A 13,408-nucleotide genomic window follows, 5' to 3' on the forward strand; every position below is an offset into this window, starting at 1 on the left:
AAAAAAAATAGCAGTCATAAGAAAATATCAATATTAAAACAACAGATATATATGTTTTCCCAAATCTTCATCTTTGGAAAACCTCATATGTACTATTTGATGGAAATATAAACAAACCCAAAAACAATGTTTCATAGGCAGTTGGTCTCTGTATATGTAGTTCCAGTAGAGTCAAGTAAGTTGAGTTTTGCTGTACCAATTATCTCCTCAAACATCAAAGCTAACATCAATATTAAAGTACTTCTGATATTGTAGTTTTGATACAATGTGTCAAACCTCAGGTTACAAGAGTCTGACTGACCAGGACTGTGTATCTGAAGCACGGTAGTGTGACACCAATTTTGGCTTTACATGGGGTCCATGTTGTCATGTGAGCATTATTATTCCATCTCTTCATGACTGCATTTAATTTTCGTTCAAATTTTCTGTCTTTGGTTATTTCATGGTACATTGTCAGACTGAGATTATCATTTCTTATCTTCTCAGTGTTGATATTATTTGTAGATTGTCATACATTTTGCTACAAAGGTAAAACAATTGACAGTAAGAAATTTGAAAAGTGAAGTTTTAATACATGTTTATGTAAAGTGTATATTTAAGAGTTTTCTGTTCCGTATTATACAGGATTTAATAGATGTTTGGATAATTGGATCACAGGGCAGAAAATAAGATATTTACAAATAGAATAATGGTATAGATATGATTTTGGACACTAATAATAAAATCATTAAAAACTAAACATTTATTTTTAAATAACTGTGAGATCATGTAATGTAATGCTGGGTCTAGAATAGTTATCTTCGTCACTGGGAGAAACACACAATGATTGTAACACAGAACAGAGGAGATGTTTTTAAGATCAGCATGTTTCCATTTTTAGTTAAAACACTCATTATTTTCTATCCCTTGCTGTGATTCAATTTCTGTCTGTTGCATTGTTGACTTTTTGTCTGTTTAATGCAAATGGCTTTAAATGTATACACTGTATTATATTTATATACAAAGCATGCTTTATTTAAGATAAGACTGCATTTTTTTTACTTTGGGTTTAGGGGGGAAGGTAATTAACTATGATATGTAGTTAAAATCTGCCAGAGACATCAATGGTGTCAGGAGAAGATTCTCCTCCTTTAGTATTACATAATAATGAAAACCACTGTAGAAAAGCTGTTATCCCCCGCTTTCACTGAAACGGGGGATATTAATTTGCATTTGTCTGTATGTCTGTCTGTCCTACACTCTGACACGCTTCGTTTCCGTGCAATAACTACAACAAATGTTCTTCAAACTTGGTCACAGGGTTACATGCCTTAAGGGCTCGGCCAAGTTCGATGACCACTTTCAGCGGACCCCATCTGATGGAGTTATGGCCCCTTGAATAACGAAAAACGTCATTATCTGCCGCACTTCCTTTCTGTGCAATAACTGCAACAAATGTTCACCGATTTCCTTCAAACTTGGTCACAGGTTTAAATGCTGTAAGGGCTCGGCCAAGTTCGATGACCACTTTCAGGGGACCCCATTTGGCAGAGTTAATGGTGCCTTGAATAACGAAAAACATCATTATCTGCTGCTTTTCGTTTCCATGCAATTACTACAGCAAATGTTAACCAATTTTCTTCAAACTTGGTCACAGGGTTAAATGCCTTAATGGCACGGCCAAGTTCGATGACCACTTTCAGCGAACTTTATTTGGTGGAATAATGGCCCCTAGAATAACGAAAAACGTCATCTGCTGCGTTTCGTTTCTGTGCAATTACTACAACAAATGTTAACCAATTTTGCCTTAAGGGCTTGGCCAAGTTCGATGACCATTTGGCGGAGTTATAACCCCTTGAATAACGAAAATGTTTTAAACTTCTGTTGCTTTTTATGACTGAATTACCTTATAACCTTAAGTGTCTCTCCAGAAATGCTACTTTTAATTTTGACTTTTTTTCACTTGGTTTTCTCTCAAATTTTCTTTGCATTTTCTGTGATTTGTTGTCTCTTTTTCTACTATTTTTTCTCATCACTTTATATCATCTTCATCATCATCACCGCTGTCATCTACTGTCCTTTTGTCCTGTACGATGTGTCATTTGTGTATTTATGCAGGTGTAGAGGAATGTTAGCCAGCCATACTCAGCCGTAACTAGTTTATCTACATGAGTAGTTTTAGTACATGTACATGTCGTACCTACTAGGGTGGTGCATTGGCCTACAGTTATCAATACAGTACACCACTTTGGTTTGCAATTTCAATAATTTTGTTTTCTTTTTTCTCCATGGACTGCTTGCTCACTTATATTTCAGATAAATTAGAATCTTTGATGCCTATATCATGTGAAATATAGAATTAAAATGTATCCCATATTTAATTGACAATCATTGGTGTGACTATGCTGAGGTATACACTGTAAAAATGTATCCCATATTTAATTGACAATCATTGGTGTGAGTATGCTGATGTATACACTGTAAATGTAATGATGTATACATTATTTATCACGATTATCATGTACACACTGTAATTACAATAAGTATTAACATGTCGAACTACATGTTAATACATTTAAGTGATAATACATGTCTTGTTGTTTTGTTGACTTTATTTCAAATGTAGTTTAGTTGCTAAGATCATCTACATCATCTGTCTCCCCGATCATGGTTTTCTATGTTTAGCAGCAGTGTGTGTAGTAGCAGCAAACTGTCTTTTTGATTTAAAAAATAAATAAAAAGGCTTAAATTATATCATGCATATTTTGTGAATTTGAATTTGTAAATTGAGATTATTATTTCATCATTTGAGTTACTCATTTGAGTTAATATTTACTGTCTTCCCCATAATGTTACTACTTCCTTATTTGGTTGGTCAATAAAACAAATAACCATTATGATATTGAACAGTTTTATTCAAAAATTGTACGTTATGCAGAATTTAAAAAACCAGTGGAATAAAAAACACTAATCTGAGAAATAAAATACTTCTTATAAAATACTACAACTTAATGAAATATATTTATCATATAGCCACCCACCTTACTAATGAGATACATTTAACAACCCACCCACCCAAAACATATGTAACATTATGCATGCAAGGGTACATTGTTAAATGTGAACACAAGGTTTTGTCTATATGAACATCAATATCATATTAAACGTATATTAGATTTGGTTGGCTTGGTAACAGTATGGTATATGCAGTTACACAGTAGATACCGAGCTGTCATTAAATATATAGCATGATGCTACATGGTACAGGCTCCTAATAACAGTGCTGCAACACTTCAACGTCACGATTTCCTTACAGGATGTGTACTTCTTTATCTTAGTACAGGTAGACTGCATGTAAGACTAGGAATAGTACCAGATATTTTACCATAGCTAGGCACTTATAAGAGTCTTTGCTTTAGTTTTTAATTTATTTCTGAAACATTGATGATTTAATCATATTACGACAAGCTTGTTGTTATTATCCAGATGAATTTTACATAGGGACATTGATGACTAGTCACATTTAATTTTAAAATGATGATAATTGAGAAAGACTGCCTCTTTATGTTTTCCAACATTTCTTGTTATTTGTTGGAAAGATTATCTCTGTTATAAACTGATATATGTACACTTTTAAATGGGCCATTGGTGAGAAAGTGTTTTTTCTTTCAGTTGACTACAATAGTGCAGCTTCATGAAACACCTGCCTTGATTTAAATGTTTTTCTATTTTATTTGAAACTTTGAGAAAATATTCTCACATGACATAACAGTAGTTGTATGTAAACGATGTACTGGAAACAACATGTTGATTGACCTAGACGACTGCTTTGATGGTAAAATCATTTATTGATGTAGAAAACATGTGATGATACATGCATCATACCATGCAGAAATAGTCTTTTTTTTTTAAAGAATATCTTTATGTTGTCAAGATTTTGTAAACATGTATATAAAGTTTTCTAGATGTACACATGCATGTATATGTATTTTGTATGTACATCTGTCTAGATAACTTTACATGCATATTTACATCAAAATAAATTGCCTTTGTCTTGAAAAAAAAATAAAAAAAATACTCCTCTAAACCTTTAAGGGAAATCAAGACTGGTAATATATTGTACGTAACCAAATTGATATGTGTTTCATTTCACTCCATATACACATACGGTATTGGTAATTAGCAATGATGAAACTGATAATATCACCATAACAAATTTTAAAACATCAGGAAATTAATACCCCCATTCCTAAACCTCCATAATGCACTACCTGATGGTCTGAGAACGAGAACTTCAAAACCTGTGTTATAGAACAGCAGAGGGAAATATTAACAAACAGTTCTTGTATATGACGACCCTGTCGGTCGTACAGATGATGATGCTGACTCGGTTGATGTGCCGGAGCACTCACCAAGCCACAAGATGCCACATGTTGAAATGGTGCCACCCTCCAAAACTCTAGAGGATGAAAAGAAGGAGGAAAAACCATGTAAGTTGTGGACAAGAAGTAACAAAACAATCTCCACTTACCTACTTACCCGGTAGAATGACTTTTAATGTGGTTGGCTTTATAGTGCCAGTCAAAAATGAGGTTTTTAATACATGTACTTACTGACTTTCAAGATAAATAATTAATTGATCAACGTTGAAATGTGTTATGTCATTAACTTCGCAAGAACCTACAATGCTTCTCTCCTTTATCAGTTATTACAGTGTAACCTTTAAACATATTACAAGTTGTGTGTTAAAAGAATTGGCCAAAGTATTTTTTTTTAGGAAAAATAGAGTATCTAGATATATATGTATATAACAGTTGAATGATAGAGTGATATTTTGTATATACCCAGTGCCGGAGTTAAGTGAAGAGGAGAAAAAACAAGCGATTATGTCAGAAGATTTTCAAACATTTTTCGATCACACATCACGCCTCATTGAGCGTGCCCTGTGTGAAAGTGTTGACATCTTCACGGACTACACTGGAGGAGATGGGGAGGGCAAGGATGAGTAAGTAGGATGTTAATTAATATGTACTACACTGGAGGAGATGGGGAGGGCAAGGATGAGTAAGTAGGATGTTAGTTAATATGTACTACACTGGAGGAGATGGGGAGGGCATGGATGAGTAAGTAGGATGTTAATTAATATGTACTACACTGAAGGAGATGGGGAGGGCAAGGATGAGTAAGTAGGATGTTAGTTAATATGTACTACACTGGAGGAGATGGGGAGGTCAAGGATGAGTAAGTAGGATGTTAGTTAATATGTACTACACTGCAGGAGATGGGGAGGGCAAGGATGAGTAAGTAGGATGTTAATTAATATTTACTACACTGGAGGAGTATGGGAGGGCAAGGATGAGTAAGTAGGATGTTAATTAATATGTACTACACTGGAGGAGATGGGGAGGGCAAGGATGAGTAAGTAGGATGTTAGTTAATATGTACTACACTGGAGGAGATGGGGAGGGCAAGGATGAGTAAGTAGGATGTTTGGTAATATGTACTACACTGGAGGAGATGGGGAGGGCAAGGATGAGTAAATAGGATGTTAGCTAATATGTACTACACTGGAGGAGATGGGGAGGGCAAAGATGAGTAAGTAGGATTTTAGTTATTATTACCTTACCATTTTATTATGTCATTGAAACCAACACAAAATTAGCTGTTATTTTCGATACAAAATTTTATAAAGTTTTGTGGTACCAGAAGTAAAATGGTCTCTACAATGTCGGGCAAAACAGAATAAAGGCATATTAGAAAATCTTAACTATATAGCTAACATAAGGAACTTTTTGCAATAGATGTGTAAGGAAATCTTTACATGCATGTAGCTGACATAGGAAAATCTGTACAATAATGTAAGGAATTGTTTACAATAAAGGCATAGTAGGAAATCTTTACATAGCTGACATAAGATAATCTTTACAATGGCAAGAACATGAAAATCTTAACAAGGCATAAGGAAATAACAATAGAGGCATAAGGAAATCATTACATAGCTGACATAAGGTAATCATTACATGGCTGACATAAGGTAATCATTACATGGCTGACATAAGGTAATCATTACATGGCTGACCTAAGGTAATCATTACATAGCTGACATGAGGTAATCATTACATGGCTGACATAAGGAAATCATTACATAGCTGACATAAGGTAATCATTACATAGCTGACATAAGGTAATCATTACATAGCTGACATAAGGTAATCATTACATGGCTGACATAAGGAAATCATTACATAGCTGACATAAGGTAATCATTACATAGCTGACATAAGGTAATCATTACATAGCTGACATAAGGTAATCATTACATGGCTGACATAAGGTAATCATTACATGGCTGACATAAGGTAATCATACATGGCTGACATAAGGAAATCATTACATAGCTGACATAAGGAAATCTTTACATAGCTGACATAAGGAAATCATTACATGGCTGACATAAGGAAATCATTACATAGCTGACATAAGGTTATCATAACATGGATGACATAAGGTTATCATTACATGGCTGACATAAGGTAATCATTACATGGCTGACATAAGGATATCATTACATAGCTGACATAAGGTAATCATTACATAGCTGACATAAGGTAATCATTACATGGCTGACATAAGGATATCATTACATAGCTGACATTAGGAAATCATTCATAGCTGACATAAGGTAATCATTACATGGCTGACATAAGGATATCATTACATAGCTGACATAAGGTAATCATTACATGGCTGACATACGGTAATCATTACATAGCTGACATAAGGTAATCATTACATGGCTGACATAAGGAAATCATTACATAGCTGACATAAGGTAATCATTACATGGCTGACATAAGGATATCATTACATAGCTGACATTAGGAAATCATACATAGCTGACATAAGGTAATCATTACATGGCTGACATAAGGATATCATTACATAGCTGACATAAGGTAATCATTACATGGCTGACATAAGGATATCATTACATAGCTGACATAAGGTAATCATTACATAGCTGACATAAGGTAATCATTACATGGCTGACATAAGGATATCATTACATAGCTGACATAAGGTAATCATTACATAGCTGACATAAGGTAATCATTACATGGCTGACATAAGGATATCATTACATAGCTGACATAAGGTAATCATTACATAGCTGACATAAGGTAATCATTACATGGCTGACATAAGGATATCATTACATAGCTGACATAAGGTAATCATTACATGGCTGACATAAGGTAATCATTACATGGCTGACATAAGGATATCATTACATAGCTGACATAAGGAAATCATTACATAGCTGACATAAGGTAATCATTACATGGCTGACATAAGGTTATCATTACATAGCTGACATAAGGTAATCATTACATGGCTGACATAAGGTAATCATTACATGGCTGACATAAGGAAATCATTACATAGCTGATATAACAAAATCTTTACAATGGCAAGCACATGGAAATCTTAACAATGGCAGGCATACATTATATACATAGAAGTAGGCATATACATTTATCAACATTGTACAATGGCAAGCATATGCGAATCTTCATAGTGGCAGGCATAATACATTCCTGACTATGGTATTTTCTTCATAATAGCCAACAGACTGAAATCCTTACAACAACCATGATGTGAATCTCTACAGATATCTGCCAAGTTTAATATAATTCTAATAGAAGCAAATATGAAAAAAGAATCTTTACACTGAAACAAATAATAAAAATATTACATGGGAGACAAAATAATATAGAGGGATTAATTGGTTTTAGAGTACTGCAGTAAGTATTTTGAAGAAATCATTGTTTAAAGTCATTGTGCAACATATTTATGTGGGGTTATGCCATCAGAAAATCATACAGTATGCTTGCATATATGTTTTTTGCCATGCTTTCAAAACAAGGGCCGTTTATACATTTGTTTAGTGATTTGGCTGGAGAGCGACTGAAGTTAAACCGGGAATTCTATGATGAGAGATGGTCCAAGCATAGAACAATCACCAGCTTGGACTGGTCGAAACAGGTTTGTACAGAAAGTCAATCTGATGATGTAATTATAGTTAACTGGTGACATGGCCAACCGGGGCCCAACCCCTTCCATATAGTGCCACCCCACTACACTGACATTTCATCCGATAACATCATTCTGATACCAGGCCCATCAGAGCTGTCCATAGATCAACATAAAACAAAAAATGCTGGATAGGACAGAAAAGAGGTATTGTATATCTGAAGTGTTGCAATACGGGAAGCAGGTCATGATAAGCTGTTTGTCATTTCAGTTTCCCCAATAATAAGACACCCCCAATAATAAGACGCCCCCCAATAATACCCCCCCCCCCCAATTTTTTTTTATTAAGACACTTAAGAAAATCCCAAGTTTTGCAGAGTGCTTTAGGAGTTGCCTCATACATCCACCATTACATGTCAAAATGTTATATCTTCTAGTTTTAATGTATTTCAGTGGTGTTAATGAATATGATAAATAAACTTCTAAAAATATATGTTGAGCTTTAATTGCCTTTTACTTTTATATACTTTGAATATTTCTTCAAGTAATGACACTACTATATAGCAAGGACAAATTCTGCATGAAATTTTTCATGCTGGTCCAATTTAAGATATGTACCTTGTTTGGTATCATATATTTTTATATCCAAAAGTAAGTTGGCCCCAAGGAATTTAATTTGAAAGAAAACATTTTGTAAAATTCGTCTATTCGATTCCAGCACCCAGAGTTACTTGTTGCCTCATACAATACGAACGAGGATGCACCCCATGACCCCGACGGAGTAGCACTTGTGTGGAATATCAAGTTCAAAAAACAGACACCAGAATATGTATTTCACTGCCAGGTAAGTAAAATATTAATGTGTAATCAATCCCACAAACAGACAACAACATTGAAATATTGTTCAAAGTGCTCAAAATGGGAATAGTGTTCTTTCCTTGTGACAATGATGGATAGTTTCATTTCAGAGTATTTCATTGTATAGTAACAATACAAAAGGCATTGGGCAACAGACAAAGTCTATAATAGCCTTCTCCTTGATGATGCTTAGTTACTTGTAGTCCTTTAACTTAACAGTTGATTATTATGTGTTTTACCTACAGTCAGCGGTGATGTCAAGCTGTTTCGCGGAATTCCACCCTAACCTGGTGGTGGGCGGTACCTACTCGGGACAGATTGTATTATGGGACAACCGAGTGAACAAGAGGACCCCTGTACAGAGAACTCCTCTGTCTGCTGCCGCTCATACAGTAGGTTTCTCTGATTACTTTTTAACTCCATATGTTAATTAAAAACAATTATTGAAAACAATCTAAGTCATGTACTTCAAATCGGAGAAATTATATCCAAAGTTTAAGTTTCTTTTATCAGTGCCACAAATACAAAATCAAAATTCAATATTTTCTCATTCTTGGTGAATTTATCTTGTTTTATTGTATATATATATATATGTGTAATATATCTTTAATATCAGGTTGATCTGTAAAATTTAAAACAATGTAAATTTTCCAGAATTAGAGAACCTACTTGATCATCTGTAAAGTACGCACATTAACTGATAAAGTTCATTATTGCAGCATCCGGTTTACTGTGTAAATGTAGTGGGAACCCAGAACGCCCACAACCTTATCAGTGTGTCTACCGACGGCAAGATGTGTTCCTGGAGTCTGGACATGTTGTCACAACCACAGGTAGGATCATTTAACAGATAGATATATGTAAGGATAAGGGTTGGTTTTTCCATGTAAATTTGCATAAAAGACTGATGGTAATATGTTAAAAGATTTTATCAGAATGTGAAGTTAAGAAACTTCTAATTTACTAACTTGGCTAAGATGTAACTATGTAAGTCAAAATGAATCAAGCATCATACTTGTATGGCCTCATCAACATAGCTTGATCAGTGGCCTGTACATAATTGCTCTGAGACATCAAAGCTTAAACTGTACATGTACCAGGTAGGCTGAAACTAAGTTAATGTAAATTTAGACTACTCTATTTGTCTTTATAACTTCTGTTTCCAGGACAGCATGGAACTCCAGCACAAGCAGAGTAAAGCGGTCGCTGTGACCTCATTTTCTTTCCTTGCCAATGACGTCAACAACTTTGTAGTGGGAAGTGAGGACTGTACTGTGTACACAGCCTGTCGGCATGGAAGGTAGATAACTTATCATCCGAAACATGTGAATTATGAATGCTTGGTGGGATGATATATATTTTTGCAATAATTCAATTGAGAATTCATTTGATGCACCATGTCAAAATAGTACAAAAAATAAAGTGATTTATTCCTGCTCGTGGATGTCACGGTTATCTCCCCTTTGTAGTACAACATAGATTATTATACATACCCAGTTATATATTTATAAATAGTTTGAAAGGTACAAATGTTTGATATTAATTTAGAATAGTTACTAATTGTTTATGTCATGGCTCTTTAAAGAGATGTGCTTGTTTATACCTGTATTATACCTGTATTATACCTGTATGATTACAGTAAGGCCGGTATCAGCGAGGCATTTGAGGGCCACCAGGGTCCAATTACAGGTATTAACTGTCACTCAGTGCCTGGGCAGATAGACTTCTCACCCTACTTCCTCACGTCCTCCTTTGATTGGACTATTAAACTGTGGAGTATAAAGGTAAGTAGTACCCGGGTGCAACTTCAATCAGTGATTGGAAATGTGTATCCTTGTAGAAGATTGCTACTGCTGTCATACTGTTCATGGAAATTATTTCATTAAACTTTGAATGAAGAAAAATTTTAATATTTTATAATTGTTATATTAAATCCTTTGAAATTAAATAGATGTGAAAAATCAGGTTAAGAAGGATTTAGAATTATTTCTTATTGCATTTAAAAGAAAGTTAATTAGAAACTTAAGGTTCTTTATAAAGTGCTTTATATATGATTCTTTGTCTTGTACACAGGACTCCAAGTTTATCCATTCATTTGAGGACAACAGTGACTATGTGTATGATGTACAATGGTCACCTGTCCATCCCGCACTGTTCGCCAGTGTGGACGGTATGGGACGTCTGGACTTGTGGCATCTCAATAATGATACTGAGGTATGTATAAAACTTATATTACACTGAAACTGAAATATGTTAAGATCCAGTCCTCAAACATAGTGGGTTTTTTAAAAGGAGAATCTGTAATAAAAAAATTAACATATAGACTGTATGTTAGCTGTCAATATGGAATTTACTAGAACACACCTTTATGTGACTAGGGCATTCACCTTTTGATGCAATATATTGAGGCCAACCTATAAATGGGCTTATACAGGTGCTGAAGGTCTTTGCTCTGTCGAACAAGAAAACAATAATTGACTATTTAATCTGTCCTTATATCTTAAACAAGAGTTCTTGTCCCTCTGATTAAACCAAATGTGATTGTCCATCAGTATCAGTCAGTTTCCACAGAAAGTCAAGACACAAAAGGAGGTACATGCATCCATATAAAAATATGACTGGTTTTAGGGTTCATTTTAGGGTTAATTTTCTGCATCATTTCAACAATTGTTTCAATCAGAATGTAGTCTTTCAGTTCTTTATAATATTATTATCTTGTACTTTCGAAACATCCCTTTAAAGGTAAGTTGGTTAAATCATACAATATTTTCCTGGTTTCTAGGTACCCACAGCCTCCGTTGTCATGGAGAATAACGTGGCATTGAATCGTTGTCGGTGGCACCAGACAGGTGCCCATATAGCCACCGGTGATGACCTGGGACATATATATATATATGATGTGGCAGAGGTTAGTACACAATTGTTGGGAATATCATTGACAATATTTATCATCTGCTTTCAGGATTTGTGTAAAACAAATTTGTTCTAAATCAACTTTTTGCTCACCTAGCATAAAATAATTCTTGTTAGCTAACGAAACTTTGTAGTATCTGTTATCTTATAACTTCTCCTTTGAACAGCATCTTTTTAAAAACTATAAGGCCCAAGGTCATAATATTTGGCCATTAGCTACCTTGGATGGAGCACTTTTAAGTGTCCTCAAAGAAATTGCTTTTACAAAAGTTCAAGGTCACAGATGTCAAATAAAGACATTTAAAACAAATACTGAGTTCTAAACTTGTGGTTCTCTAGTATATCATTAAGACAGCCAAGAACACCTCTCTTCTGTATTGTGTTGAGATCAAAGGTCAACTTTGAGAGCTAACAAGATAACCAGAAACATAGACTATTATTGGTTAAATTATAAAATGTTTTACCTTTTTCCATCTTCATATAACCTTGGCTGTTGTAAGGATGTAAAACCCTTGACCTGCTTTCAAGGTCACATGAATTTGATTTATTAAAGTCTTAACTTAACTTCGTCTGAATAAAGAAGAGGTCTAGGTCGTGATATTTAGCCTGAAGCATGAAGAGCTGTCAAGTACTATTTGTATGTCTATTTGGTTAACTCACTTTTCTCATATACCCTTTAATGCTGATCAAGGTAATTTATTTGAATAGACTTGATATGAATCATTTTTGGGACCAGGTAACCAAGTTTTATGATGAATGTTTAAGTTTTTGTTTTTATTTCACAAGTTCTTCATTCTCTTTTATTCAGACCATTGCGACACCAAAACATGATGAATGGTCACGATTTGCACACTCGCTACACGAACTAAAACAACACGCTGCTGAGAGAGAGGAGGAGTCTTCCCTAGCAACCATGACATCACCTTTACGATGATTGATCCATCTGCTTACAGTCTTTGAACTTTGACCCTAACCCTCTGTGTGTCATGTGACCTGAAGGACAGAGTATTCTTTAGCTTGTTTGGTTGTTGGTGCTTAAATTTACAAAACAAGTTTAATGGGAGTAGGAACTGTCCACATTGCTTACACTGAAGAATGGTGAAAAACTTAATTTGCTTTGAAGAAAATGTGGACTCAACTCATTTCCACATTTGCAAGAACAAAGAAGGAAACATTCAGATATAGGTATTGTTTTGGGACAAACAGTAGTAAAACCTGGTCAGAGGAATAAATATTTATACTGAATATGTATATATTAATAAAATCCATGAAAGTGCAATGCTTATATAATTACACGAGATTTGGTCAGGATACCTTATATGGGGTTGTTTTTTCTTCTCTACATTTAACGAGATTGTCAGAAGGCTTTTCATAAATGATGTGCATGTCTGGCTTGATCAGAATAGGAAGGGTGAGTGTGGGTGAATGATTGGTCAGAACCCCAAGTGGAAGGGATGATTGAACAATGAGTAGTAGAGCATGTATCTGGACGGGACTTATGTAAGTGTAAGTTCAGAGTGGAAGTGATGGTTGTATCAGATAACCTAAATGTAACGGAGTAGTATTATCTTCAGGTGTCTATTCAGAATAATAACAAAGACACTTATGGAGGGGGTGGGGGGTG

At 34.7% G+C, this 13,408-nt stretch overlaps 1 protein-coding gene across 28 annotated transcripts in view; it reads left to right on the top strand.

Moving 5' to 3' along the window:
• Positions 1-13,399, top strand: part of LOC110465507 (cytoplasmic dynein 1 intermediate chain 2-like) — a 30,239-nt gene extending 16,840 nt beyond the window's left edge. For 15 of the 28 annotated variants that reach the window (XM_021521364.1, XM_021521366.1, XM_021521369.1 and 12 more), the window contains 11 exons: positions 4,320-4,469; positions 4,828-4,984; positions 7,929-8,025; positions 8,732-8,857; positions 9,117-9,263; positions 9,591-9,704; positions 10,038-10,171; positions 10,511-10,655; positions 10,945-11,085; positions 11,654-11,779; positions 12,593-13,399. In XM_021521364.1, the coding sequence (XP_021377039.1) occupies positions 4,320-4,469; positions 4,828-4,984; positions 7,929-8,025; positions 8,732-8,857; positions 9,117-9,263; positions 9,591-9,704; positions 10,038-10,171; positions 10,511-10,655; positions 10,945-11,085; positions 11,654-11,779; positions 12,593-12,718 (1,463 nt within the window). In that variant the 3' untranslated portion in view covers positions 12,719-13,399. The remainder of the gene's footprint in view (positions 1-4,319; positions 4,470-4,827; positions 4,985-7,928; positions 8,026-8,731; positions 8,858-9,116; positions 9,264-9,590; positions 9,705-10,037; positions 10,172-10,510; positions 10,656-10,944; positions 11,086-11,653; positions 11,780-12,592) is intronic. The other 13 variants (XM_021521368.1, XM_021521376.1, XM_021521381.1 and 10 more) reach the window with 1 other exon arrangement.
• The last annotated feature ends 9 nt before the right edge of the window (positions 13,400-13,408 follow it).

This window comes from Mizuhopecten yessoensis, unplaced genomic scaffold (assembly GCF_002113885.1).
Source record: "Mizuhopecten yessoensis strain PY_sf001 unplaced genomic scaffold, ASM211388v2 scaffold11085, whole genome shotgun sequence".
Taxonomy (NCBI): Eukaryota; Metazoa; Mollusca; class Bivalvia; order Pectinida; family Pectinidae; genus Mizuhopecten; species Mizuhopecten yessoensis.